Here is a 27,112-nt window from a genome sequence, read left to right on the forward strand (position 1 = left end):
ATAGATTAACCACTTTTAGCCATTAATTACTTCTTAATAGTAGCTAAGTATCCCAATGAGCTAGCCGGTCAGCTTGGGAAAGAAGGAAATATATGACGCAAATATCAAAAGGAGGAAAACAAGTTTTCCTAGTGTGGGAAGACTGAGAACAGAGAACAAGATACTGGACTACCCGCTGAGGTCACAGGGAAGTGGGACGTGACATTTTGTCACTGGAGGAACAGCAATCGGCATTATAAGGAGGAAGAAATTTTGCTGTTGGCACGTTCAGGGACGGCTTCACAGAGAGGGGGAGTTTGAGCCTGCCACAAGGGATCTGGAAAGATCTTGTTCATTTACTTATGTTTTGCTGATTCGCCTCTCCATGCTCTTACCTTGGTTCCGTGCCATATTAGCTGACTACCACAGGCTCGAAGCTTAAACCCTATGCCCACGGGATAGTGATTTGCGGCAGTTCAGACTGTGAACATGGGTAAGATCAACCAGGAAATTTTGTGGTCAAAGAAGAGAAATGGGCCGAGGAAAATCAGTTATGGCTGTCTCCAGATTGTATTCCAAATATCTGATCTTGCTGATGTGTTGGTCTGTGCTTTATTGCTTGAAGTAGGTATTCTCATGCTTCAGCATGTTTTGTGTTGGGGGAAGGGTGTGGTACGGTCTTTACTGTCACCTTCTGCGCATCTTGCTTCAGGAGGAACTGGCCTCCTGAGCTCCCCTGCGTGCCATCAGCTGGGCCGGTGCCCTCTGTGAGTGCTGATGAAGCCAACCCGAGACTTCAACAGCAAGAGAGGAAAATAGAGGGAGAAGGAATGTAAAGAGCAGAAAGGGAAAGAAAAAGAAAGAAAGAAGGTGCTGCTTCCTCAAGGGGAAGCTTTCTTCTTGCCCTCCCTGCTGAAAGGCTGTGCCGCACAGCGGCTCCGAGTGCAGGCTGCAGGCACATCGCCTGGCTCAGAGCCTGGCTTTGCCTTTTGGAACTGCGGGGCCTTGGGCAAGTTATAGAAGTTTTTGCATCTCTGTTTTTGTCACCTGCAAATACGGAAACTGTTAGTACCTACCTCTTAGTTTTGGGTGTTTTTTTTTTTTTTTAATGAAGATGAATGAGATAAAACATGGCAACAACTTAGTACAGTGAATGGCATATATTAGGAGTTCAGTTGATTTTTTAAAATTATTACTACTTTGTTAATCTTCAGATATATTATGTTGCAGTAAGGGCCACTAAATATGAGAAAAACACAGGGACTTAATACAATATCATAAGTGTACAGACCATTAAGGATGCAAAGTGAAAATGTGATTTTCAGAACTAACATTCTTTGTCAAAGACGACCTGGTCAAATTGAGTTTTTCTCCCCATGTTATGTGACTGTGGATTATTATAGACTCCTTTGTGCCATTTTTTAGAGTTGTGAACGGCCGGCATACAGGGTGGTTACAACTGTTGCTGTCGTTATATGTGATTTCTGTTTTTTCTATTGCTTTCCCTTCAAAGAAAGTGATACCCATTTTTATAAGAAAAGCCTTTAGGGGAACTGTTTCAAACAAATACAGATTCTCACTATTAACAACGTATAAGCCATAGAATCCCAGAAGTAGAGGAATTTATGGTCAAGAGTTGAAAGGCAGTGATTTGGTTCTTACAGTCCCTTGAAAAGAGCAACTTCATAAAGGGAGATGTCAGCACATGACATCTGTCAGGCTGACTTGCTGGTAACCGCGTTACGTTAATCGGCAACTCACAGTTCAGAACAAAAGGCCAGCACTGTGGGGCAGTGCGAGTGAGTGCAGGGCTTCTGGATATTGGTGTCGAATCTGGTTTCTCTTTTCCCTTTGGTTGACGGAGGCACTGAGTGGAAGAGAGCAGCTCTCACTCCGTATAAGCTGCACCCTGGGGTCGCACACAGCCGCCGTCCCCAGCTCACAGGCTGCGGGTTGTTCATTAGGGTGTGCACCGGCGACGGCAGAGACCGCACCCGCAAGTTCATTACCGAGCCAGCACAGTGGAGACGAGGCTGCCGTCTGGGGCGCGCTCAAGTTAGACATTCTCTATGGCCTGAAGATTGCATTATAAAGTATACACCTATCTGGAAAAACACACACATGCAGAAAGACATGTTCGTGGATGTTTACTTGCTTGTCCAGCTTCCTAAGTGGAAAAGAGAGAGTCTAAATGCCCATCAGTTGGAGAAAGAGTGTGTTTGCTACAGTGTAATCCAGAGTTTAAAAGGAAGGGACTAGATCAATATGTCAATATGAAAAGTTCTTAAAAATATGTTGAATAGACAAAAAAGCAAGTTTCAGAATGAGACATAGCTTGGTACATTTATGCACATTTTAACAATGCATATTAAAAGTCATATTTAGGTGGGTACACCTATGTGCATGGAAAGACATTCACATTTGGAGAGGAAAAACTTCATTTCAAATTCATACTAGCTCTTGTTTTCTGGACAGGCTGCAGGAAAGAGGGGACTGGGATTGGGGATGAAGAGGATAAAGAAAACCTCCACTTAAGCTGCAATATTTCATTTTTTTAAGGAAATATGGAAAAGTTCTCATAATTTTCCATTCTTGGCACTGGACATATGTATTGCAGAAGTTTTCTTTTGGATTTCTTATTGGAAAATAACTGAAAGCTTGTCTACTTATAGTGAATCTAATATAATTATCCTCAGATAGAAGAATTGTGTGTGTGTGTGTATGTGTGTGTGTGTGTGTGTAAACTATAGAGACATATATCCAAATACATCAGACATGGAGAATTTGTACCATATCGTACCATACCAATATGGTACAAATTCTCCATATATACACGTGTGTGTGTGTGTGTGTGTGTGTGTGTGTGTATGGCCCATGTGTTTCCCCCTAAGCATAAATATAAATGACTAAAAATCTACTTTACTTAAGTATCGTGGCCTTGTGTTTCTTTAAAATGAGATAGGGTGCGAATTTATAGTATCTTATTGGGAATTAATATCAAAGTGCCCAACATCCCTGATTTGGGCAGTAATTATATTTCTTTATATATAGAAAGAAATTAGGGTACCAGAAAGCCGCATGAGCTCCCAAAGACCGTCCTTCACCGCAGGCGGCGAGTCCAAGTACGGTGTTCGCTCTGGTTGTTTCAGTGTCTGGAGTCATTCAGTGTCCACTTACCGCCTTTTTTGTGTGGACAAGTCAAAAATCAAAGTAATCTTGCTAATTATGTTTCTACTTATCCACGGAAGCATTTGGTGGACTGCAGTTATATGATTGTATGGGGTACTCTGAAGAGTGGATGAGAATGGAGATTCCCTTGGAAGTTTGCCTCATAGCACACCTGTCCACAGCCTTCCCAGCTGGAAGGCGGAACCCCACTAGGTTCTTGTTTCTGATGCATTAAGCATCTTTTCCTCACCTTTTCTCTGCGGAAAACAGCATCTCTGCACAGTAATCTGTAAGCAAACAGTAGCTTGTTAACGTTCCCTGGAAAAGATAACCCGTAGACCGACTCTCAGGCGTGATGAAGAAGAGTGATGTCCCATGCGTCTGGGCACTGTGTCCCCCTGCACCGCGCCATGGGGGGCTGCTGCGGGTTGAGTGTGGCGAGGGGTCCCGTGGACTCATGGCAGCTGGCCATGGGCCTTGCTGGATCCGTGGCATCTTGGCCAGACTTCTCATTCCACTTAGAATGAAAAAGAGATGGGAGCACGTTGGTTCAGCCTCGGCTTCAGCCACCTTCTCAAGGCCTGGTGGGACGGCTGGGTGGTCCGCTTGCTGTCCCATGTCCTTTTACTCCTGTGCCAGTCCGCCTTGAAGGGGCGTGCGTGCGTGAACACGTGCACATTTGATCTAGGTTCGAATCCCACACTTAGCATGCATCTGACCTTGGATAAGTCTTTTAGGTTCTTCGTTTATAAAATGGGGTTGGGGGCGCCTGGGTGGCTCAGTGGGTTAAAGCCTCTGCCCTCGGCTCGGGTCATGATCCCAGGATCCTGGGATCAAGCCCTGCATCGGGCTCTCTGCTCGGCAGGGAGCCTGCTTCCTCCTCTCTCTCTGCCTGCCTCTCTGCCTACTTGTGATCTCTGTCTGTCAAATAAATAAATAAAATCTTTAAAAAAAATAAAATGGGGTTAATAATTGCACTAAGCTTCACAGCAGTAGATTAAATGAAATAATGGCTGGCGACCCTGAGTGCTCAACCATTAGCTGACTCCTCCAGCGACATTTATGAAGCACACACTCGGTGACAGGCACTTCTTCTAGACCCTGGGCAGACAGCAAGTGTGTACTAAGACAGAGGCTCTCCTCGGACTAACAGGCTGTTGGGGAAGACAATAAGCAGTGAACAGGTTATTTTATTCCCAGTGCTGATGAGTGGCGTCAGGCAGAAATGATGCAGGAGGGGGCCTCACGGAGTGACCGAGGAGACACGACTGCTTTAGCCTGGGTGGGCTGGGAGGCTTTCTCTGAGGAAGTGACATTTGAGCAGGGTCCTGACTGGAAGCCAGCAGTAAAGACGTGGGGTACAGGGGACACCACAAGTCTGAATGGTATGAGGCAGGGTGAGGCCTCACGGGAGGTCAGCAAGGTGGCCAGGGCTCCTGCAGTGCCTGAGGCCATGGTAAGAGCTGGCATGGCTATGTGTCCAAGGGAAGTGCGAGCCATTGGTGAGCCTGAGCGGCGGGTGACAGGAACAGATTTTGGCTTTTTGGTGTTTATTTTTTTTTTCTTTTTTCCCCAAATGCCAAATGGGTAGTGAATCTATCATCACTATTTACTTTGCTCTAGTTTAGAATGGACCCATTTTACGTCATTCTCTGAATTACAGAGAAATCGAGTCATTTTCTTCCCGAGCCCAGAGCTGGTGATGACACACCACCTCTGTTGACTTATGCTTTCCAACCATCCAGATGAAGGGCTCAGGGTTTTTAGGTTTTTGTCTTTTAAGCAACTTCACAATTTCAGAAAAGCCAGACAATCTAGAGGATAAACAAAAAAAGAAAATTAAAAATTAAAAAATCTCCAACCTTAACAAGAAATACAATTCCAGCTGGTATGCTGTCATCTGAGGGCTTAGTCCAGAAAAGTGGTTAGAAAGGCGCATACTGATTGCTTTACCTCTGAGCCCTCCTTTAACCCTTTTGATCACCTTCTGGGGCAGGCACTGGTGTGTCTGTGACAGGGAGGAGGGATTCCTAGTGGTTCCTTAAGTTGCGGACTGTGACACTGCTAGTAAATAGCGGAGGTAAGACTTGAACCCAAGCCCCTCAGACTCCAGAGCCTGTGATCTCAGCCACTTTATTTATTTAACTAGTTTTGATCTCAGCTACTTTGTAGATTCATGGGCACAGGGCGGGACAGCAAGTATTTTGTCCCTTGATGCAACCCAATCTCACCTCTTATTCTAGCCTTTTTCTATTCTGAGACACCAGTGTCCAGTACAGCTTTTTCACCTGTCTCAAGCACTTTCCCGTGTCTTGCTCGTAAGATCTCCATTCCTCTAAAATGCCCCATTCTCTCCAATTATTCCTTTCACTCCCCCAATAAAATTCTCATCTCTCCAGACCAGCGGTCTTCCAGTAGTGTGAGGATGAGAGTAATGCAGAACACACACTGAATGCAAGTGGCAAAAACGAACGTTTCTAAAGAAGACTGTATCACATAGAGTTAATTCACGATTAAATATTATGTTTGCACAGTGTTTTCTTGAAGGAAGTCTTTAATAAAGATCAGGTTCTCTTCTAGGATATAGTGTTGAACAAGATACCCAAGGCAACTCTCTCATGAGGATCACATGGCATGGAAGACCACGAAACAAATGAATGAAAATGTTGATTGCTACAGAAATGTCAACTTAGACACTTAAGATGTGGGGAATGGGAAAAGAGTAAAGCAAATGAATGTGAAAGTTCTTTGGGGCAGGTGTCAGTATAGATGGAGCAAGGGAGAAGTTATTTTATGAAACAGATGCCAGATCAGTGGTGGTGCCACTCCCCAAGGGAGGGACCCCAGGGCAGGGGAAGAGGATTCTGAAGTATGGAACTTACAGAAATCTTAAGAGCGGTGGAGATGCCATTGGGAAGTTGCATTTGTAAATCCAGATCTTGGAAGAGGGGACAAGGCTGGAGATGTCTTTTGGGAAACATTGACGTGGCACATAGGACAGCAAACGCCATCCCATGATTTGAAGTTTTCTGCAACCATCTTCCGCCTCTACTTCCTTCCCTTCCCTTCAGCTAGTCAATCCATTTCGGGAAATCATCTACCCCAAACAAGGAAACTGTTACTATCAGTGTTACCTCTGGAAGCGATGTCACAGAGCAGGACTGTTGAAAAGAGACAAGTTCAGTGCTTCTAGGATGGGGATGAAAATTATATCCTGAAGTCAGATCAGTAGTCTTGATAAATATATCCATAATATTCTGTTGAGGTTACTCACTCAGAACTCAAGACTTTCATCCTAGAGTGAGTGTCCATTAGAAGCGGCCCATTTTACATCATTTTCTGAATCACAGAATCCCAGGGGGGGTGGGTGGGAAGGGAAATATTGGCTAGCAACCCTGAGTGCTAGTGGACCCTCCATTTCTGTGTGACTGGAAAAACACACTGCTGGAGGGATGGTGATGTCCAAAATAGCCTCTTGGCTTAGGTGTGATTTTTCTGTGCCTAGGGCTTATTTGATAAGTGCAATGTAAACTAAGACAGCACACCAAGATAAGCAAACAAATCAGTTATTATTTTTCAATACACATGACCGAGCATAGCATTATTTTTTCATTGCCTTCTCTCAGGAATGCTTATAGCTGGAATATACATTATGCAGCAGAGAAGATTCTTCTATCTTTTAGAGGGAACCATTTTCTTCTTTCCTAATTAGGCTAAATCAGAAAATCACTTTTTCCATTTCTAATTTCTAGATCACCAATAAAAATAAAGGGAAACTATATTATTGTAGGCTTTTTAACTTATAGTTTTCATAACTATTTTTATTAGTACAACCACAAAACAGTGAAGTTTTGCTTTTCTCATATTACAGTGGCTGGATAGAGCTGGGTGTCCTCCATTGGTAGAAAGACCATGTTGGCTCCCTGGGGCTCTGGGGCGGAGCACCTGAGAACCTGCAGCCAGGCTTCATGGAGCCCCAGGGTGGGTTCCTAATTGTGTCACAGAGCGTGGGCATTAAGAACAGGGAAGCCTGTTGCTGTGGACTGGATTGTGTCCCCCTGAAATCCATGTGTTGGAGCGTGATGGCATGTGGAGATGGAGCCATCAGGTGGTGACTGAGGTTATGTGAAATCATGAGGGTGGGGCCTTCATGATGGGGTTAGTGCCCTTATGAAAAGAGACACCAGCAAGCTTGCACTGGCTCTTTCTCTCAGCCATGGCAAGACACAGTCAAAACCAGTATTCCTAGAGTAGTTGTCTCCTCATAGCGGCTTCCGGAGAGGTACTTCAGGGATCTAGGAGTGGAACAGATCAGGGATCCTTTCAACCCGTCGGTGGGCTAAGCCCATCTCAGAGATTTCCCAGGCTCGTCTAGAGACCCACAGTGGTCAGACTGACCCAAGGTGGAGACTCTTAGCCCCTGTCTGCCCTCCCCTCATAGTCCTGTTAGGGGTGTGTGGGGGGTGCTGCTCCCTAGTTCCTGTTCCTTGCCCAGCCCAAGCCAGAGAGTCAATTTCTGAGAATTTGACTTCAAAGTCAACTTGCTCGGGGGCAGAAATCCTGGCTCACCTTGTGTCCTACATCAGCAAGACACCTGAGCTCTCTCAGGCTACCACAGTAGAAATGGGCTTTTGTCCCATTTTATCGCATAACAAAATTCTGCTTCTCAGTGAACTTTTCTTTTGTGATCCAGGATATGGGACAGCTGTTGACTGGCATTTACTTTACTGCTTTTGTCTTATGCCTTTTGTCCTCATGACTCATCAAAGTTTAAAATGTTAACCGTCTTCCAAAGCCAACTCAAACATACAACCAACTTCCTTGATCCAAGTGTACAGCTGTCACCAGACACAACCACGCTGACACTGCCAGGCCCTGTCGCTGTCCGTCCAATGCAGAGGTGCTTCTTGGGCCCTTGTCTAGGTCTGACTTCATGCACGAACACAGCCCCTTGTTATTATCGACCAAAAGAGCCATCAAGCAAGGGGCGGGGACCTTGGCCTTACACTGGTCCATGGATGTGGCCCTATTCTGCCTCTCCGAATCTCTGTGTCCTTCTGTCTGTGAAAGGATTGGACTTGATGCCTTGGCTTCTTTGAGATCTGACTTGATGGGTCTTCTTTCTGCTGCGGTTGGTGTTAGTATGTAGAAAACCACGCAGTGGACCTCACTTCTCCTTCCCCACCCCCACCCCCGGGAGGACTCAGACTCCCTATTGGAATGGCCTTTGCTGATAGGTCACAAATGTGCACCAAGCCACTCGTGCACACTCATCCCGGCCACGGCCTGACCACAGACTTTGTCAGAGATGAGCGACGTGGGTTATGAGGAGAGTCACTGGGAACTGGACAGAGGGTTTTCTTTCTGGAAAGCCAGTTGACTTGAATAGAGGTTAGAATCCTCAACCCGGGACATTTTTACGGTCTGGCTCTGAAAGAGGGTGTCTGGGACTCGGATGCCCTTACTGACATATTTGCATTTAGTCAGTGGTAGTTGCCACGTCTGCACCGTGTTACCCGGTTTCTCTTTACACGTTTATCTGGCCTTTTCCGAGCCGCAGAGTGTAAGCGCGGCGGTCCTGCCGGTTCCTGACGGGAGTCTGTCTCCGGGGGTCTGCGCTGCGACTCCCGCGCCTCAGCGCCGTCAGGCCCCGCCGCCATGCAGCCGCCGAGCCGAGGCGCCCGCCCGTGAGCGGTGCCGCCGAGCCCGGGAGGAGTAAACCGCGCCCAGAGGACTCGAGCGAGCGCGGACAGACAGACGGACTGACTCTTTCTGAGGGCGCGGCCTGGCTCTGGCTCTGGAGGCCCAGGGCAGCCGCCCCGCCCTCAGTTCCGCTCTGACGTACGGAGCCCAGCGCTCTCGAGCACGACGTTGGCCTCTTTACCGAATTGTGCTGGAGTTTTTGGTAACCTCGGAGCTGGACGTCATTGTGTGGCCTGAGCTGTGTCCCCCCAAAATGCACAGGTGGAAGACCCGAGCCCCGGGACCTCGGACGGTGGCCGCATTCGGAGGCCGCGTCTGTCAGGGCGGCGGAGTGACGTGTGAGATGACGTTGTGACGTGAAAGGCGGAGTGACGCCGAAGCCGTGGGTGGGTGGGGGGACCCCAGGGAGCGGACAGGTGTCCCCTGGGGGGGGGGAGCCTGGGCCGCGGTCACAGAGTGGGGACATCGCAGGGCTCGGGATGAGGAGCCGCGAGCGGCCGCGGGAGCGACGGTCCAGCCTATGCGGTGACCGCAGGCCGCGGCCCCCGGCGCCGCGAGAAGTCGGTTCTGCTGCGCCGGTCCCGGCTGCGGTGCCGGTCGCGGTGGGACCCGCGGACGGGCCCGTCGCACAGGCCTCGCTCCGACCCCGTACGGCGCCGCCCCGTCACGGCAGGCGGTTGTTGAGCCTTCATGCGGCCGCTTCTGTCGTCGGAAGCTGCTCCTCGCGGGGCGTCAGCGCGGGCTCTCCCGTGGACGCGACAGAAAACCCGCTTGAGCAGCTCAAGCGGCGCCGGGGCCACGCCGTCTCCCTGAGAAGCCCGCGAGCGGCCACGGCCGAGTCTCACCGGGGTCTCGGGTGCGCTCAGAGCCCGGTTGCTTCTCCGCGGGCTTCCCTGACGGGTCCGGCATCAGGGGCGGCCGAGCGGGTCCCCGCAGCTCCCTCAGCGCCGGCTTCGCGGCCGGGAGCGCTCCTGCTGTGGCGACGGCTCGCGGGGGTGACGCGGCCAGTCCCTCCTCAGCCGCGACAGCCTTGGCTCAGCCGAATGTCCCCTCGTTCGGCCTTGCCACCCCGGTTCGCTCCCGGGTGTCCCGCAGAGCGTCGTACGCCTGACGGTTCTTTCCCCTCGTGGTTCTGCTCCTCCTCATCTCCTCGGCGATTCTCTTCCTGGGCGCCGCCTCCTGCTGCACTCGGGCGGAAGCCGGGCGAGACCGTCGCTGTTACAGGAACAGTAACTCCTCCCGGTTGGGTGGTTGGGTCGTGACTCTCCCTCATCCTGGATCTTGATGAACACGTTTAATTCTCTCAAATTGAGCTTGGGGCCCACGAAAACTCTTGAGGCCTTTTTCAAAGGAACAGTTGTACCGAATGTCGGTGACTCTCGTCTGGGAATGACAGGGTTTGTGTTTGACACGTATGTCAGGTCATCCTACTGGAAATGTTTCAACAAAAATTTATACAACACGTGCGCCTGTGTGTGTTTGATCACTGACTGTTACTCAAGCGGAAACTGTAATGAAGCAGCATATTGTGCTTTCCGAGGAGTTGGGTTCCATTAGTTAAGGTTCTGTTTTGTTTTGAACATCCTTATTTTTCTACCTAGAGATACACACAACCTAAGAAAAAGTAGAGAAACTAGAGGAACAGCAGAGAGATGTAAAGAGGGCCAGGACCCGTGCAGTGACCAGACTGATGGCTACCATAGTTAGGCTCTTAGCTTATCAGGCACTAGGAAAGGAAATTTCTGAAGGCAACAAAATAAAGAATAACTTAAGACCAACAGAGGCTCAGACTTCACTTTCACTTTTTTTTTCCTAACAGAAAAAATGGAAGCATTGGTAGCTGCACAAAACATAGGTAAATAAATAGGCTTTTCCTCCATTCACTCTTTGGACACACTATGTGGTTCTTAACACTCTGTTGTACAAGGATGAGCATAAGCCCACTGTACATACTTAATGATGGAAGCTGAGGAGCTTGGTGTCTATTGGTGATCCCCTTGGCGGTGCTGTGGTTGGTATGGGAGTACTGTTGGCTCTTTGAGCTTTGCGGCATGGACGCTCACTCTTAGTCTTCTAGTGAGGTAGGCCGGTGGGTACCCAAGAACACCTCCTTGTGCGCATGTGTTGAAGATCCATTGTGTGATGCTTCAGGAGGCCCCACATAACCAAACCACAGAGAACTAGTCATTGAACTACTACTTGTTCCTACAAATGACTTAATATGTATCTTCAACTATAGCCTAACATTAATCACAAATGGTGCCAAGTATGGGCGTCCTTTTTTTAAAATCCTAGTTCTAGGTCTTTTTTGTAGGTCAATTCATCCTTTCACATGCCCATCTCTTATATACATACACACACACACATAAAATTATAGACATAATACATGCACGGAGCATGTCTCATTCACCACATATCCCTGGCACTTAGCACAGTGTATTCAAATATTTGTTGAGTGGTGTTCTATTTAAAGTATTCATATTTTCACTCTAGTTGAGGAATATTTATTGAGTGCTTCCTGTATGCCAAGCTCTGGGGATCAAATTCAGCCAACATTAAATGGAATTGACTTTACCCTGCACGGAGCATACATGGCTGGAGGACAGAGAGCTGAGCAGAGCACTGTGCCAAATAGGCTACAAAGAAAGATGTTTCCTAATGGAATCTTGTTTCTACTAGAAGCTTTGATTCAGAGGTTCCCATTGTGTTATATATTATACTTTCTGATGAACCAAGTGGCCCTTGAAGCAAATAGGCACTTTTCTTAAGACTCTCTCTACAGAATGCCACTTCCTTTGTCTAGAAAGAATACAATAATGGCGATGCTGATTATTTCATGTGCTTTTCTTAACTATATGTTTATGTGGTTTACTCACACCCCATCTCACAATAAGTTCAAAAGATAAAAATAATACTGAATACTAGCTAGGATGTCATATTGTTTTTAAGCCAAAATAGAGACTCAGATAATATCCCTTCAGGTTGGAGGACTATGGGTCAAACTCCATACATCGTTTAGCGTGGTTATTTATAACTACATGAAACATAGTGACTGATCTCTGTTCATTCTTTGAGAAAGTAGATAGCGCATGGGAAAAAATTCAGGAAGTATTAAAAGATACCCAGTAAAGTCTCTCTCCCACCCATGGGACAGTTTTCCAGTCCTCCTTCCTGGAGACAATCATTGTTACGAGGTTTTAGTGTTATCTTTCCAGAGATATTCTGTTCACATGTAGGTGCATACATGAATGTGAAACGCTCCTTCTCTGACATAAATATTAGAATGCCATACTTAATATTCTGTAGTGGTTTTTAGCTTGCTTTAGATGGCAGTGTCAAGGAGTTAGAGTTGGCAGATTGATAATAAAATGTAACGTATTCAAAATTTAAATATTATAAAACAAAAATACAAAAGAATTTGCTAGTTTTTGATACAGGGTCAGATTTTTTCTTTGAAAACAATGTTGCTGGTTGGGGTTAAACCAAATGTATAATCTATGATTTCTGTTAGTGTTGGTATCTTTTTTATTTAAAAGATTTTAATTTATTTATTTGACAGACAAAGATCACAAGTAGGCAGAGAGGCAGGTGGGTGGGGGGAGGAAGCAGGCTCCTCACTGAGCAGAAAGCCTGATGCGGGGCTCGAGCCCAGGACCCTGGGATCATGACCTGAGCTGAAAGCAGAGGCTTAACTCACTGTGCCCACCCAGACACCCCAGTTTTGGTATCTTTAATGTGGAAAATGAAGTTAAAGGTACTTTCAAAACAACCCGAGAGCTGAATTCTTTTAGTTTTTTATTATTTTAACCCAGATTTTTTATGATCTTTCCTATGTCTAATTTGACAGTTTTACCTTTTAAATCTTGATTATTATATAATTATCAAAAATACATAACTGCCCAGCAAAGGAAGCAATCAACAAAACTCAAGGGCAACATACTGAACGGGAGAAGATATTTATAAATGACATATCCAATAAAGGGTTAGTATCCAAAATATATAAAGAACTTATACAAAATACCAAAAAAAAAAATCACATAATCTAACCAAGAAATAGGCAGAAGTCATGATCAGACATTTGTCCAAGGAAGGCATACTGATGGCCAACCAACACATGAAAAGATGCTCAACACCACTCATCATTAGGAACATGCAGATCACAACCACAGTGTAGTCGCCTCACACTTGTCATGATGGCTAAAATTGAAAACTCAAGAAACAACAAATGTTGGTAAGGAAGTGGAGAAAACAGAACCCTCACATACTGTTGGCAGGAATGCAAACTGGTGCAGCCACTCTGGAAAATAGTATGGAGTTTCCTCAAAAAGTGAAAAGCAGAAGTGCCCTATAATCCAGCAAGAGGAACAGCACTTCTTTTTGCCCCCCCCCCATGTCATTAATTTACTTAAGATTACATCGTGTTACCGTAGGTTCACTGAGCTCTTGAGCAAGGCAGGTTCCTTTTGAGGACAGAGATAAAGACATCTTCCTAGTCTTCCAAGAACTCACAAACTTCTGCGCACAAGGTGTAGACTGTGTCAGATAGTCTAATGGAAACAAATAGTTTAATAGTATTAACGGAAGCACAGAAGGAGATAGGATCAGTTGCTCCTAGAGACATTTGGAGACATTTCTCAGAGGGGATGATCTCTTTCAAGAATGGACTCTTAGAATCACAGATACCAGTGCCCAAAGTTGTGTTGAGGACAGGTGTGTTGTTGCTCTGGCACTTCTAGGTAAGCACTTGGTCTGAGCATGGGGGGTGGGAGCTCCTGCCATATGTTGTTCAGGTCCCCGACTGTGGCCATGTCTTCTTCCCTTTATCTGGTTGCTTTTGCTACGGTTGGGGCATGAGAAGAGTGTACCCTGATGGTGGCTTGGGTCACCTTCTTAGAGTCAGAATTCCAAAGAATGCCAACTATGATCCTTTTTTTTTTTTTACTTTTTTTTTTAATTTTATTTCTTTTCAGCGTAACAGTATTCATTGTTTTTGCACCGCACCCAGTGCTCCATGCAATCCATGCCCTTTCTAATACCCCACCTGATTCCCCCAACCTCCCACCCCGACCCCTTCAAAACCCTCAGATAGGATCCTTTCAAAGCAGTGAGCCATGGGAATGGAACACAGGACAGCAGGAAAGGACATGGAGAGAACAAGAAGAGGGAGGAAGGAGAGGAGAGTCCAGATAGTGATGGTAAAAACCTATTCTGCTAGACAGGGCAGAGAAATCCTGGCAGGATGTCCACAGTAATACTGATGGAGATTGGTTGGGAAGAGGGAGATGGATTTGAAAACACATGAGTTTTCTAGACTGACATTTAACTCTTTGAAGGCCTAAAACTTATCTTCTAATTATTTTCTAGAGAGTTTGGATATATTTTTTCCTACCTTTTTAAAATCAATGACTGTGGGAAACCTCATCATCTTAAGGTCATCAGTATCAGTTGGTGGTCATGCTTGAAATGAGTTTCATTCTTGGGGAGGAAGATAATGCTTCCATGAAGCTCCAAAATCTTGACTGTAATTAGCAGCTTACGTCTGCCTGGTCTAGAAAGACATCAGTAACAGTATCTGAAGGAGTCTTTTTTTTACTGACAAGTTTCTATAGACTGTGAAAGGATGATCTTGCAATAATGGAACCCATATCAGGGTGAGACCATACACTGTTTACCACACAGAAAACTGAAGTCGATTCATACGCGAGGCAGACTGTAGACTCTGCTCCGAGTGTCTGATGTAAATGACCAATTTTGTCTCTTTAGGAACTGCAAAACTCCAGCCAGTGCTTGTCCAAGTGCTTTGTAACCTGTTCGGAATGTTCTCTGAATCTTAATTTGTTGCTCATGTATCTTTGTTGCCCACTGGGCCCATAGGCTACACTTCCTCTGCCCTGGAGTGTGTGCATCCCCTCGGGCCTTGAACACGGCGGCGTGGAACCGCCAGGCTGTCTGCAAATACCCGCCTTCTGATTTTGCTGAAGACAGTCTTCATCCAGAGAATTTTGTCTTATTTACGGGCCTTTCCTTTTTGGGGAGGTTTTACGTTTTTCCAGGAGAGGCTTTGCAAAGGCTTGCTGCCAAGTCATTTAGCTGAGAATGGGATCCCTTTATGTCGTATGGCTCTTTTGTCTCCCAGAGCTGAGCATTGTCTGGTAATCCTGCTTGGATCTTTCTTTGAGGCTCTTAGCCTGTGCTGTCCCTGGAAGAAAGAGTAGTTTCCCGATTGGATCTGAACTGCAGAAGGTCACTCATCTCTTCATAAATCCTGGACTCTGATTCTCCTTGTATCTTTCAGGCACCCTCTGTCAGTTTTTCTCGTTGTTTCTCTGCCTGTGATGTCCTTCCCAGTTACCTCTGTCTAGCTAGTTCCAGCTCGGTGTCCGGGCACCCCCAGGGATAGCTAAGAGTCTCTCCTTTGTGTTCCCTAGTGTTTTGTGAATACCTTTTAGTACTAAATTATCTGCTTACATTTCTCTCTGCTGTACTGTAAGTTCCTTGAAGTCAAGGACGAATTCTCTTCATTTCTTATTCCCCTTGAGTACAGCATCATGTATGATACATAATGGTGTCTCGATAATGTTTACTGAGCAGAAATCACATTCGTTGTGGCTTAGAGAGACTTTTGGGGGGAGGGTATTCAGGCATATTATACAAGGGCTAAAACTAGACAAGTGGCCTCATAACGAATCTACACTTTGTAGGGCATTGCAGAGTGGCTCTCAATGATATCTGCCAATACCATGAATTGTAGTTATGTAAGAAATCAGAATCTCCTTTTGTATTTTTGCTCAAATACAGAATCAAGGTATTTGAAGAGTATTTGACAAGTGATTTGCATTTTCCATGGTGTAGTTGTTTTGTGCTTCTTACAATTGTGTTCCCCCTTTTTATAGTAAGTTCACTTACACCAAAAACCTGTCCTAAAATTGCCTTTATTTCTTGCTTAATTTTATACTTAAGGAATTCCTGTTGTGATATAGGAAAGCAATGATGTCGTCTTTGGACTTCTTTATTTTAGGGGTTCAGTAAGTATCTGTATCTCACTGAGAAGTGTTTTTCAGCCTATTCTTGATATTTCCAGACCTCTCAGTGCTTAGGAATATTCTAGGACTTTCAACAAGTGCTCTATATTCAGTGTAAACACTTTGATTGTCCAGAAAATGATTAGTAAAACATTTTAGATTTCTTTTTATTTGAAAGTCCTTAATTTCATAAGTGTGCATGAATTCATTTTCTAGGGCTGCAGTAACAAAGCACCAACTGGATGGCCTAAAAACCAGAAATTTATTTCCTTACGTACATTCTGGAAGCCACAGTCCAGGATCGAGAGGTCAACAGGTTGTATTCCCTCTGAGGGACTTTCCTCCTGGCTTGCCTTCTTCCCCATCTGCACCTGGTCCTCTCTCTGTGCCTGTCTCTGACCTATTTCCTCTCCTCTGACCAGGACACCAGTCATATTGGATTAGGACCCACACGTACGACATCATTTTACCTTAATTACCCCATTATAGGCCTCATCTCTTTCACAGTCACTCCAGGGTACTGGGGTTTCAGACTTGGGACTTCAACATAGAAATTTCATAGGGACAAAATTTAGCCCATAACAGTGAATAATGTGGCAGTTTAAATATCGTATTCAGGTATTAAAAGAGATTCTTAGGTTGCTTAAATACTTCTAGGTGACTATTTAATAAATACACACCTACCTCTTCCCTTTCCATAGATCAAAATGTTGCTTTCCTTCCTGCTCACAATTTTGCCCTTTCTTGATGCCACTGGCTGCCCCGGAGTGGTTGGTGAGGACGAAATGCTAGTGCTCCTCTCACTCTTGTCAGAAAACAATCTTATTTTAGAAAACTATTTTATTTTAATAATGTAGTATATAATATGTACAACATATAAAATCTTGTGCTCGAATCCTGTTCTTTAAAATGATGATGGTGATGGTGATGATGATGGTGATGATGATGGTGGTGATGGTGGTGATGCCGCCGCCACTGCGATTTACTGAGCACCTGTTTTGAGTGAGTCACTGTATGGGAATCATCACAGCCAGCCTGCAACTAGAAGTGATGATCTCTGCTTGAAACAGGAAGAAACTGAGGCTCAGGGAGAGGAAGTAACTTGTCCTGGAAGCTTCGGTTCCCTTGTCTCCTGTAAGGCATCTGTTTGGTCCTGAAGGACTATCAGTTCTGAGATTAGAAATGCGGTACAGAAGTGAAAGATATCAAGCTGATAGTCACCTGGCTTCTTGGTTGCAATCTGAGACCCAAGGGTCCCAAGTGTTACAGACTCCAGTGACTGAATTCCACATGGTAGCAGTTCGAAGGCACAGCACCACGGACCTCTAGAACGGGGTTGATCGACTTCAGATTACTTTTAGGCTAGGACTTGTGGATTATGGCCTGCAGTTATCAGGATTACTGATTCAGAGGTGGTCTCAAGAGAAAGGTTCAGGATATTCAGTATGAAGGAAGGATATATTATCACAAGGAAGATGTATTATCACATTTTTAAAATAATGGGATTATGGGAAAGTATTAGTGGGAGCTGCTTGGAATGAGCTAGACCCGTGGTTCTTCATCCTGGCTTAGTATCAGAAAACCTGGGAGGCTTTCTAAAGGACAGTGCCTGGGTTCCAAGCACAGAGATTTTTATTGAGACTAGCATGGGCCTGGACATCTGTTATTTTTAATAGTTACCTGAGTAAATCTGACATAAGCCAAAGTTAACAAGAACTAATGAGCTAGATCAGGGGTTAGCAAGGGCCAAATCTGACCTGCTACCTGTTTTTCTATGGCCCAGAATTTTTTTTAAAAAAAGAATGGTTTCTATAATTTTAAGTGGTTGAAAAAAAATCAAAGAAAAATAATATTTTGTGATGCATAGAAATTACAGTTGTCCAGCGAACAACATGGGTTTGAACTGTGCAGATCCACTAATACACAGAATCTTTTTCAACTATAGTACAGTACTGCAAATATATTTTCCTTGTGTTTTTCTTAACATTTTTCTCTATCTTATTTTAATAATGTAGTATATAATATATACAACATATAAAATCTGTGTTAATTGACTTTATGTTATCGGCTGGGTTCCAGTCAATAGTAACTACTTGTAGTTAAATTCTGGGGGTTGTCAAAAGAGAGATGCGGATTTTCTACTGTGCAGGGTGACTGCGTCCCTGACCCCTGCCTTGTTCAGAGGTCAACTATGAGATTAAAAAATTTCAATGTTCATAATTCAGATTTTATTGGAATACAGCCATGCGTGTTCCTTCATGTATACAGTGTCTGTGGCTGCTTTCACGCTACAGTGGAAGGCTGAGTAGTTGCGAGAGACATACAAAGCCTCAACTGCTTATGGCATGATCTGGCCATTCATAGGAAATGTTTATTGACCCCTGAGTTAGGCTATGTCAAGATCATCAACAGAGCTAGATTAGAACTGAAAAAGAAGACATCGGTTTGGGTGACTTGTATGTTTTTGTGTGTGTTTTGCACTTTAACGTCCTGTGGGCTTGTTGTGTTGCTTCTGTTTTCTAGCAGCAGGACCCTTGTTGATGGATCCAAGCTGGTTTGTTCAGAAAGTCTTTTACCAAACAGGGTTGAAATATACACTTTTAAAAAAAAAATTTTTTTTAAATTTTCATAAACATATAATGTATTATTAGCCCTAGGGGTTCAGGTCTGTGAATTGCCAGGTTTACACACTTCACAGCACTCACCATAGCACATACCCTTCCCAATGTCCATAACCCTACCACCCTCTCCCTACCCCCCTTCCCCCAGCAACCCTCTGTTTTGTGAGATGAAGAGGCTCTTATGGTTTGTTTCCCTCCTGATCCCATCTTGTTTCATTTATGCTTTCCTACCCCCCAAGCCCCCCACATTGCAGCTCCACTTCCTCATATCTGGGAGATCATATGATAATTGTCTTTCTCCGATTGACTTATTTCACTAAGCATAATATCCTCTAGTTCCATCCACGTCGTCGCAAATGGCAAGATTTCATTTCTTTTGATGGCTGCATAGTATTCCCTTGTGTGTGTGTGTGTGTGTGTGTGTATATATATATATATATATATATATATATATATATATATATACCACATCTTCTTTATCCATTTATCTGTTGATGGACATCTAGGTTCTTTCCATAGCTGCTATAAACCATTCGGGTTCACGTGCTCCTTTGGACCACTACATTTGCGTCTTTGGAGTAAATACCCAGTAGCACAATTGCTGGGTTGTAGGGTAGCTCTATTTTCAACTTTTTGAGGAACCTCCATGCTGTTTTCCCAAGTGGCTGCACCAGCTTGCATTCCCACCAGCAGTATAGGAACCCTTTCTCTGCATCCTTGCCAGCATCTGTCATTTCCTGATTGGTTAATTTTAGCCATTCTGACTGGTGTGAGGTGGTATCTCATTGTGGTTTTGACTTGTATTTCCCTGATGCCAAGTGATGTTGAGCACTTTGAAATATATACTTTTTTCCTTAAAACATACCAGTAAAAAAAACATAGTGTCCACAGAATATGACAACCCAGAACTTTTCAATACTGAAGTTCCCCTAAATCCTTTAAATACCCATTTCCTCCCCCATCTCTGCCCCTCAACCCTTTTTTCTCTTTCTCCCATCCTTCTGTTCCGTATTTGCAGGTGATACCAGCTGGATGCCTTGAAGCTTTCAAAGTTGGGCAAAGAGAACCATGTTTGCTGGAATAATTTTAATACAAAAATATAGTTGAGCAAGATGAGGAAAATACCACTGACTATCCTATTGGCTTATTTCTTTTATCTTCGAGTTTTCACCCACTTGAACTTAGAAAAACCTTAACCTAACCTTAACGCTTAGGAAGAGTAACAGAAAATGGAAAACAAACCTGAAACAGAAATCCCCACCATCAGGTTGCGTTTTGTGCAAAGACACAGCCACCATTTGCTTCCAAGCCATCTCACTCAGCTCAGAATGGGAGAGACCGTAAGCCTGTGCTTAGAGGCATCACTTAAGGCCTTTTTTTTCTCTCATAATTTTGGTGGTAGTGTTTGTGAGGGAGGAAGCAATGTTGACATATATTCATCGGTTCAGTCAGCATATGGTATCATGGATTTATTTTTAAATAATGAAGATGCATCCGTTGAACTAATAGGAAGAAAGTATTTGATTTCCAGATCGTTTATTATTCATCATTGGATGATAGTTTTTGATGACCTTGAGAGTCTCCTTATAAAACTCCTTGGTGTCTTGGGTATTGCATGTGGGACCATGTTCATGTTCATGTTCATGTTCTCGTTTCTGTCCTGCCCTTCCCCTATCATCATGAAGTAGCTAAAGCCCCTGGCATGTTTCCCCCACGGCCGTCTGGAAGGAAGCCAGTAAAGTCATTACAGATGGCTGTGTGCCCAGACTATCTTAAAAAAGCATCGATTGTGCTGCTAATTCAGTTTCAGGAAGGGTGATGTTCGCTTTTATATTAACGAGTGTTTTGAAAAGACTGAGGGCAGATATGTTGGGAGTAGTTTTCTTCTCCTTGGAGGCCATGGTTAAATTTAGTTGTCCTTTAGCTTCCCGGCTCCCAGGTCCGAGCACTGCTGGCTGACGGAGGATGCGGGTGGGAAATGTATGTAATGTTGGTGTGTTTTATGTCTCATACGGGGTCTCAACTTACTTCCCTTTGCTTGTTTGTGTTCAAGGGTTCTTTACATTGGCCTGGCCTGCAACACGGCGCGCTATATTTACATTTCCTACCTGGAGAATGCCTGGACTGTTCTCCCCATGGAAGTTCTTCAAGGTAAGCTAACAACTGGAATTAGAATTATTTTTCTCCCTGACTGAGCTAGGACTATGTAAACCTTCAGTGACCATGAGCATCTGACTCTGAAAGGAAGGGCAGACCTGCTGTTCTGTATGGTTCCAAAAGGTTCAGGAAGAGGTGACATCAGGGGGCTGGTTCTTCAGTGACTCTGAGTGGCTGTTTGTGCAGCCAAACAAAGCTGGGTTGTCTACGCCCTTGTGATTAAACAAAGAAGGAGGAACTCAAATGAACTCTAGGTACAATTAAGCCTATACGTCCAAAGGTGGTTTAAAGTATAAAAGACTGATCTTTTAAAGACTTTGGTGTTTTGGTGTTTGTAGGTTAACTGTACATGCTGAAAACAGGTTGTCATAATTATTTTGATTCTTCAGCTTCTTTTATCACATCTAGTGATTTACAACTAAAGGTTTATATTCAAGCTGTTATTTTCCCATGAACCTTTTAAATCTTTGCTCAAATGCCCTGACCAGGGTTCTCTTTGCTTCACTGGACTGATTCCCTTCAACAGATAACAGTGAAAAAAAAATTTTCTCGGAGGCTCTTACCATGGGCTTAGGAGCAGTAAAAACTGGGATTTCTATCCAAAGCTCATTGCCATATTAGCTCCTATAATCTTTATACTAATCTTTATACTGAAGACCCTTGTTAAAAGCTTGGCTGAAGCATTTGGTGGTTGGTGTGATGATTACAATGAAAGTTTAGGCCAAGATTATCCGAGTTGAGGCCTTCTGGGACAGCCTAGGCTCCAAATCATTAATTCTCCTGAGTAGTCTCTGATTATATACAGTTTCATTAGCTTTATAGGTTGCCATTCTCACTCTCCCCTAAACCTGAGGAAACAAATATAGCACAATCTACATAATTTCTCATCATGATCTCTAAGAGGACTCATTATTGTACATCTGAACAAAAGGTACAAAATGCAAGCGCATTCATCAAATCCCATTGTGGCAATTAAAAATAATTATCCTTATTGAAAGGAGGTATAATTTTTATTCACATGATAATTATAAAATTAAAATATATGCATATTCTAAAGATGCTATTCTCAGGCCTGATCCAATGGTATAATTGGTGAAAGGAGATTTTGTTTAAAACAGAAAATGGAAATTTGTCTTATAATAAATTATTGTTTATAATGATTAGAACTCTGGAAGAGTCTTGAGGTAGAGCACGTCTCAGCACTGTGTCGCTTAAGAAGAAAAAAGCACTAACTGTGGACCGTAGGAAAGAATTGTGCAGCAACAAGGTCAATGCAACGCAGTTCTCAGCTCTGGTTTTACAAGGCAGGACCCCCCCTTACTTAACTGCTTTACTTTTTGGTGTCCCACAATGTGCAGATTCTAGATTAAAAAACAAACTCACTAACTGGTGCCCACAGAAAAGATATGGTGATAGTATGTGCATATATGTTTTTTCTCCTTTTAATTTAATATAAGTTAGGTGGAAAAGGACATAAATGACTCAAGAAAAGAGAGCAAAAGAGAAGCTTTTTAAATGAAATGCTTAAAGGAACAACAAAGGAATTTTATAAGAGAAAAAGTTGCTATTACGAATAAAAACACTTTTTCCCTGTTAGTTTATCAAAGATCAATTAAATAGCTATAAGAATCAGGTAGCATGCTGGGAATGTCATAAATGTAATAAAATATAATAAGGAATAATATATTAACTTGGGCCCCAAGGCCCCACCATCTGTGTGGAAGCTGGATGTGTGAACACAGAATTAGAGCAGTGTGTTAGAAGGAGCCAGAGAAATGTGCCTGCTCCCAGAGAAGACGCTCTTTGGGACGAGAGGGCATGGAATGATGAAGGTATTATTGAAAGATTCCCCCTGGGAAGTCACATGAGCTGGATTTTGAAGGCAGCATAGGAATCCACTGTGGCGTCGAGAGACAGCCACAGAGCCATGCGCCAGAGCTAAGAAGCGGAAAGCAGAGTGGCCACTTTGGGGAGACAAAGTATATGTCATGGCATCCACTTCAGTATTTCTGGGTGCCTCAGGGGCGTTAGCCTGGCTTTGGGGAGCTCGCCGGGTTTGAAATACAGACGGGCATCCTGCCTCCTGTGGCAGGCTGTGATTTGTACCTCTCTGCTTCGTTTTATTTCCCCTGTGCCAGCAGAGATCTAGTTACTGATCTGAAGCAAGTAAAAAGGAGTATCTGGAAATACATAGAGTCTCCTTGTCTCCCAAAGGGCTCTGTGGCCACTTCTGAGAGCTCTTTGCGTCTGAGACTGGAGGAGACCGTCTCATTCCCTGGCAGAAGTGAGCGCTTCGTATGTTTGGGCTATACAACGAAAACAAAACCCTTTACCTTTGTTAGACCCATACCCACCCCCTCCCCCGAAAATAGTGGAATAAATCCTCATTCCAGAGATACACCTATGACTGAATAGGGTTGTTTTGCCAATCTAGATTCTTCTACCTTTACAGATACTGCCCACATGACTTTAAAGTCTTTGTGTTTGAGGCAGTTCTACTTAGGATGGGGTAAAGGCAAGGGACCATGATGACAGAACACTGGGTTAATTATAGGACAGTCCCATTGTCATGATACAGCTGCTCCTTAATTCCTGGACTGGAATTATTAGCTGAGTCTCCGTGGGGCGGTGGCTGGGAAGGGGACTTTGGCTCTTTTCATTGACGATCTTGACTCGGAACAGTCAGCACTTCCACTCTTCGATTCCCAACCAGTGCCGCAGCAGACGGTCTTCTTAAAAAAATAGAGGCGAGGTGAGGTCTGTCTCTTCATCCTGTCACCCCCTCTTCCCCCAAACACCAGGAGAACTAGTGTCACCTAGTGGGCTCCTGAAGGGGAGGAGACAAGGATGCACTTTACCCCCCGCTGCCCTGCCCATCTCTTACTCTTCTGGGAGGAAGGACTCCGTGTTCTCCCTCCTTCCTTGGAGCGCCTGAGCGTCGTCTCCGCATCTGTCTCCTTGGGTCACGTTGCTAATAATGAGCAAATGAGGTGGGGATGAAGTCAACGTGCTCCCCTCTAGGCACTAGTAAGGAGGCTCTGCAGGCACCCATGCGGGTCGAGGTGAGGCTACCGGAAGCTCCTGGGAATCCCGAGGAAGCTTCCTTCCCACATGGGGTCTCTGTCACCCGTCGCGGCCGGCGTCGCCGGAGCTCATCCTTCGCGCGGCCCGGCCGGCGCCTGCGGCGAACGAGCGGCTCTGCAGGCCGCGGGCAGCGCGGAGAGCGACGCCGAAGACCCGCCTCACGCAGTTTGTTGGAAAAGCCGCAGTGAGTCTCGGTCCGGAAGCGCGGCCAGTGGCGGGGAGGGGCTGCGCCTGCGCCTGCGCCTGCGCCGTGTCTGCCGAGCTCGCTCGCGAGGACCCGCAGGCGGCTTCTCTGTTGCCGTCGTGCGAGCAGCGCTTCCGCGCACGCGGCTGCGGTGGAGCGTGTCCGCCTCACTGTGTGGACGACACGTCGGACCCGGGTCCCTTCCCGTGCCGGTCGCGGCTGTGAGTCCTTGCGGACCTGGAGAGGAACGTGGTCAAAACCGATCTTGCTGCTAAAATGCGTGTAGGAAACGCGGGCCCGGCCGGGCGGCTGTGACGACGGAGACCGTTTCCAGGTGCCTGACTGGCTCGTCCGAGCCCGGGACGGTGAAGGAGTCTGTGTCGGTCCGTCCCTGCAGGACGCTCCAGCGGACGGAGCCGCGGGAAGATTCTCGCGGAAGATGGTTTTTTAGTGTCACCCGTAGGAGAGCTTGAGCGGGTATTTACGAAAATTCCCTTTTTATTTATCCTCTTCAGCAAGTGAGGACCGTGTTTTCCTTCCCGGGGGTTCTGGAAGGCCGTAGAGACAGCACGGGAGGGTCACTGTGCGGCGCTCACCTGGCAGTGGCGTCCCAGGCTGAGTGGGTCTGTGAACACCGGAGCGGGGAGTTTCCGTCGGGCTTAACCCTTGAAACACAAGCTGCCTGCGGGGGGACGGCGCCCTCCGTCCGCATTTCCGCCGTGTGGAAGTCCCTGGTGCCGTCCGAGTCCCGCCCTCCTCAGACCAGTCATGAGTGACCATAGGGCGGCCTTACTCTTCGCTCGGCCTTGGCTGGTTTGCAGTTACATAACCTCCCGCAGAACCGTTTCTTCGCAACTGGCATTAGTTTGTTCCTTTAAAATCCGCTTTAGATGTCTGCCTCAAGAGCCCTGTTCTGGGATCGCACGCCGCACGTCGCTGTCCTTTCCTCAGCTGCCGTGATTCAGGGGCTGCAGCACTTAACGGCTACCCGGTTATCTTACGAACACTCGTTTTACTTCCTCAGTTTTAACTCTTAAATGCAACAAACACGAACATGCTTATGTTGTTTGAAATCGCCAAAGAAACACGCACAGAGGAAGACCTGCTACCTGATTTCATAGTCTCCTGCAAAATGCCCTGTAATTGTGTTTTCTAATTTTTAGAGCTCTCGAGTAATACAGAAAGTTCTATCTCAAAAATTTATAAATATGTGAGGAAAATTTGAAAACTAGATTTAAAAGCTAAACCTTCAATATAATAAACTTTTTCTCTAGGATATCATCCTTTCTCTACTGCACATTAGTTTTTAAAACACTGCCCATTTAGAAAACGTGTGTTTTTAATCATTTATGTTCCCACCTCATTCTATAAATTACATAATAACTTACCAAAATATGCACTAATCTACAAACTATTAAGTTCTTAGGCCTGAATTAGACTGTCTTGCATTCCAGCTCCCTTATCAATAATCTAAGTGTTTGGGGGCAAGATACTTAGCCTCTCTAAGCCTCAGATTGTTACACTATAGAACAGGCTGATAACAGTATTAAATAGCCTAATCCATGCAAAGTGCTCAGCATATTAGCTGGCACATAGTTAGCCTTCAGTAAATGTCAGATATTATAACAATGAAAGTAAAATAAAAATTATAAATCAAAATCAGGACCAAGGGCAATATAATTTAAAATTAAGATTCTACTCTACGAGATTAAATTGCAGTTATGCATTAAAACCTGGCCGTAAATGACTAGTCATGCACACTGTTCTCAGAGTTATCTTTGGGAAGTGAAAGTTTTACTGTCTTTGATATGACAGCAGTTCTCGCATGAGGCTTGATACAGGGAGATACTGAGCCTGGAGCATACATGTTGGCCAGTCTTGATACTAAACAAACTTTGGGCAGCAGTCTCTTAAAACTACTTCTAAGGCATGCTGAGGGTATGGTGCCAGCATGTAAAAATCACAAGGGCCTGTAAAACATTGTATCACTTACACACCTAAAAAAAAAAAAGCAACTCACTTTATTAAATTGTAAAGTGAAAGGAATTTACAGAAGCTTCGTTTCGTCTGTTCATTTTCCCTCATACATGGGATGTGGAACTCTTCTCCAGCCTTTTCCAGGGCACCTTTTCTCTCCAAATGCTCTCTTCCTCACACCGCAGACCACTGCCTGCTTACTTTCAACATTGTTTTGCTCGGCTGCCCGTGTGTGTCAAGGCCCTGCGAATGTTTGTTCTCAAGGAGCACAGTCTCTCTCTCAGAGAAATCCCAGCCCTTTTCACACACCAGACCATAAACTCTGAGGTGGTTTAAGAAGATGTGCATTTCCTCGTCCTCAAAGCAGAGCAGGGGTCTGGCACATGGTCTGGCTGCGCAGTGAGTCCTGCTGAGTGAACTCAACGAGGTTGATTCTTGAGGGGCTCTTCATTGGGGGAATAAGGGAGCTTCGGATTTTCTCACTGATTGTCGCACGCCCCATAAAGTTGCGTTCCCGCAGGTGCTCCATGCCAGTGGCTGTGGGGTCCACAGTTCTGTGGCATATTCTCCACTGTTTGCGGAAGGTCCGTTGCTTTTGGTGGCCCAGACTTTGGCAGAAACACTTGCTGATTACCTGATGTTTCTTGTTCTTCACAGACACACAGACTCTGCTTCCCAGCCTCCCTTGCAGTTATGTATCACCATTTGGCTAATTCTTCTTAGCGGGAGGTGAGCAGAAACGATGGGTGTCACTCCTAACCCCAGACCGTAAAATCTTCCCTGTGCCGTCCTCTCCTCCCCACTCTGCCAGCTGCATATGGGTACCCAGGGTGACCGGATGTTGAAGGGCATGGTGTCTCTGCAGCCTGGTCCCCGAGTGACCCTATGGAGCACAGCCACTACTGCTCTTGACCCCTACCCATTGAACTTCATTTGAGCAGAAAAACAGAAAACAAACAATATCGAATGTATGAAACCACTAAGATTCCAAGGTTTGTCTGTTACAACAGCTGTCATTACCCTAATCAGTATAGACTCTCTTATTGTGAGCCCAATGGAGCTTTTTTTTTTTTTTTTTTTTTTTTTTTTAGAAAGAACAGTCTCTTTTCACTAGGTTGATTTTCAGAGCTTTTTTAAATCCTAGCATTCGAGAGGCACCCTGAAGTAACTGAAATGTATGCTTCGGTCCGCCAGTGTGTAAGGTTTGTCACAACAGA

At 45.1% G+C, this 27,112-nt stretch overlaps 1 protein-coding gene across 10 annotated transcripts in view; it reads left to right on the plus strand.

The window, feature by feature from the left end:
* MFSD6 (major facilitator superfamily domain containing 6) overlaps positions 1-27,112 on the plus strand; it is a 70,150-nt gene that overhangs the window by 29,687 nt on the left and 13,351 nt on the right. For 5 of the 10 annotated variants that reach the window (XM_004763400.3, XM_045086491.1, XM_045086492.1 and 2 more), the window contains exon 3: positions 20,547-20,644. In XM_004763400.3, coding sequence (XP_004763457.1) covers positions 20,547-20,644 — 98 coding nt within the window. Of the gene's footprint in view, positions 1-16,088; positions 16,189-20,411; positions 20,433-20,546; positions 20,645-27,112 lie in introns of those variants that run through there. The other 5 variants (XM_045086497.1, XM_045086496.1, XM_045086495.1 and 2 more) reach the window with 3 other exon arrangements.

Source organism: Mustela putorius, unplaced genomic scaffold (genome assembly GCF_011764305.1).
Source record: "Mustela putorius furo isolate JIRA1106 unplaced genomic scaffold, ASM1176430v1.1 tig00000992_pilon_pilon_pilon, whole genome shotgun sequence".
Lineage (NCBI taxonomy): Eukaryota > Metazoa > Chordata > Mammalia > Carnivora > Mustelidae > Mustela > Mustela putorius.